The sequence below is a fragment of the Solea senegalensis genome, unplaced genomic scaffold (genome assembly GCF_019176455.1).
Source record: "Solea senegalensis isolate Sse05_10M unplaced genomic scaffold, IFAPA_SoseM_1 scf7180000017085, whole genome shotgun sequence".
In the NCBI taxonomy this organism is placed as follows: Eukaryota; Metazoa; Chordata; class Actinopteri; order Pleuronectiformes; family Soleidae; genus Solea; species Solea senegalensis.
The window spans coordinates 207,378-210,548 of NW_025322230.1; the positions used below are offsets into that span (position 1 = coordinate 207,378).

The 3,171-nt window shown below is 38.0% G+C and overlaps 1 protein-coding gene across 1 annotated transcript; it reads left to right on the forward strand.

Annotated features, from left to right (window-relative positions):
* Window positions 1–1,407: 1,407 nt before the first annotated feature.
* cdkn2aipnl (CDKN2A interacting protein N-terminal like) lies at window positions 1,408–2,800 on the forward strand. The gene is made up of 3 exons (XM_044018369.1): window positions 1,408–1,660; window positions 2,268–2,373; window positions 2,456–2,800. The coding sequence occupies exons 1-3, from the start codon at window positions 1,449–1,451 to the stop codon at window positions 2,462–2,464; spliced, it is 327 nt and encodes a 108-aa protein (XP_043874304.1). The 5' UTR covers window positions 1,408–1,448; the 3' UTR covers window positions 2,465–2,800.
* The last annotated feature ends 371 nt before the right edge of the window (window positions 2,801–3,171 follow it).

A 3,171-nucleotide genomic window follows, 5' to 3' on the forward strand; every position in this document is an offset into this window, starting at 1 on the left:
GCCAGAGTCGACTGGAACACGGTGTATTATTTCAGCATCAGTGTATAATTCAGACGGAGTGAGAGAGCGAGAGAGAAGAAGCCATAAACTTAATGGGTTAGTTCACTCAATAAAGTGGTGACTTGTGTGACTTGGAGGCTGACCAAAATATAAAACACTCAGGGAGAGACGATGGTGGAGGGTTTTCTGGGGGAATTTGAGAGGAGGAGGAGGAGGAGGAGGAGGTGAAAGTGCATATTTATGAGTGTGTGTGTGTACTTGTGTGTGTGTGTGTTTCTGCTGTGACGGACTCATGAGGAAAGAAGAATGTCTGAGGCATGAACATTTTACATTTCAGGGGCCACACCTCTGAGAGAAGCTGGCTTTGGTTTAGCAGGTGTGTGTGTGTGTGAGAGAGAGTATGGGTATCTTTGTGAGGACCAAAAAACTTATGAACCTAACTGAGTGAAAGTGAGGACCCCTCAAAACGTTTTTTTGAGGGTTCAGGCTTGGTTTTAGTGTTAGAATTGGGTTTACGTTAAAGGTCAAAGGTTAGGGTCAGGCATTTAGTTGTAGGATATAAAGGCAGAGGTGGAAAGAGTACTGAAATATTCTGCTCCAGTAAAAGTACCACTATTTTGATAGGTACCGGTCTAAAAATGGACTCAAGTTAAAGTAAGTAGCTTGTTAAAAATGAACCGTGTTGACAAAATAAAATATGTAATATATCTATATATCGTCGACTTGAACTGTGACTGTAGTCATAACGACATCACAGATATTATCTACGGTATAATGGTAATTCCAGATAATCAAACGTGACGAGTAAACGTTAAAAAGGCTTGACAGAGTCTCCCTCTTATGGAGGAGGATAAATGACATAATAATAAATAAAAGAAATAAAGCATGAATGAATAAATTAATAAAAGAATAAAGAAACAATAATAATAATAGTAATAATAATAATATTGATAAAGAATACATTAATAAATGCATAAATACATTTCAATGTGTTTTTTAATGGTAATGGTTTTAATTTATTTATTTTATAATTAAAATAAATACATTTGCAGGATAAAGCGGTAGATGATGGATGGATGGATGGATTTATTTTATTCATTTACTTATTTATGTATTATTTCTTCATTCATTCTTTTTTCTTTCTTTTCTTGATTATTATTTTGTCATTTATCGCCCTCCATATGATCTGCCCCAGTCTTATTTTGACTTATTTTGTGTCTTTGCAGCCTCCAACTCTCAGACACTGAGCATCAATGTCATCAAAGTCAGTCTGAAGGGTTTTAGGGGGGCATTTTTGGACTGGATCCTCGTTTCTATCAGTCTATCACATCAACTGTAGTTCCCCCCTCCTACCATAGAGTGGCGCTGTTAAGAAAAACCACACGCTTATACTTACTTGTCCAACATCCGCTTTGAAAAGAGGAAGGAGCCATTGTTGTGGAGCAAACATGTCTGCCATGGACGTGGATGATTTTATCCAACAGAACCGCGCTGTGGCGGAGCAGGTGGAGACGTTCCGAGGTTACTGGGAGAGTGAGAAACACTGGCAGGCGCGGAGAGAGTTCATCCTGCGGAACATGGACGACTACGACTTCGAGCAGGTGGACAGCCTGCTCTCTCTGTCCATGTGTTGGGCCAACAACGTCTTCCTCGGCTGCCGGTCAGTGGACACCGACACACCACAGTGTGTTATCGCGTTCTAACACAGAAACGCTCTTTATCGGACAATTATTGGTGTTGTTTTTCTTACTAAACTGTATGATATAAAGCACCATCTTTGTTGGAGCTTCTCAGTCCAGACTGTTGCAGCCTAAATTAAATTTAGCGGTTTATTTTACCTTTGAGTTAATCAACTACACCCGTTAAATAACGAAGCAATGGAAGATATTAATTCTCTAGTAGTTGCACATCTTATGCGACATCAGTTTTTATTTGTAGTTTACACACGAATGTTTTTTATGTTTAGAATCATGAATCTTCTTCGTCTCTCGTATTTCCACATACGTTGTGCTCACTGTTGCCCCCTGTGTCCGTTAAGAGAACAACCAAACCGGTTCCTCTTCCCTGGAATTTCTCCAATTTTGGCAATTTAAGGCCCGTTGAGGCAAATATATATACATATATATATATATACATATATATATACATATATATATATATATATACATATATGTATATATATATGTATGTATATATATATATGTATATATATATATACACACATACCTGACTTGACTTACTGACATCAATACTGAAATATTCTTCAGGTACAGCACAGAACTCCTGGAGAAAGTGAAGGAAATGGCTGAGGGCATCGTGGTAGAGGACGCGCCAGTCTTCAAGACGAGAGATGAGATCATGAAGAAGCAACAGGTGCGTCTGTGTACACAGCATACAAACACACACACACGTGTATGTTTGATGGTAAAAACACATTTCTGTGCTTTTGTCACAGGGTCGATGACGAGCTCGGCTGGGTGGTTTCGCTCCTGGTTGTTTTGATTCAAAGCTGATGGGACTCGGCTGTTTCCTACGTACAGGCTGTGCTTGTAACATGCTGGACCACATTGCAGTGGTTTTTGTTTTTAACCATCCCACTTTGTTGTGTATACCTCGATAAGTGTTTTTTATGATGCATAACTTTTAATGGTATGACGTACATTAAGATGTTTTGACACTGCGGTAGCTTCGTTGCTCAATCATGGCAAAATTGTTTTAAACCTTTTAAAGACTGTTTTTAAATCAAGGCGACACTGGATCTCCTGTCTCCAGCACAATAAAGTACTTGTTTTTCTTCTTATGGGATTGTATTGTCATTTTATCAACTTTTAAGAATTTAGGAAAACCTTTCTTTGATGATATCCTTACACCCCCACCAAATATTCACTAAAACAAAAAGGCTGTGGGGATTAAAGAGGTATAACTACCAAAGTAAAAAACAAATTCTGTCACTGGTGAGGGGGAAAACAAAACCCCAGTAACTATTAAGAGGCAATCTCGTTTCAAAGTCTGAAAAATGTGTTTTATTATGTTTATACAGCATATAAGTATACACTTTTTTTTGCTTATTTCACAAAATTTTTATAACATATCCTATCTGATTATTAGGTGATATAAGTCACTAACCACAACATGACCTTTACTGTCTCAGAAAGAGCTGTGTTTCATGAT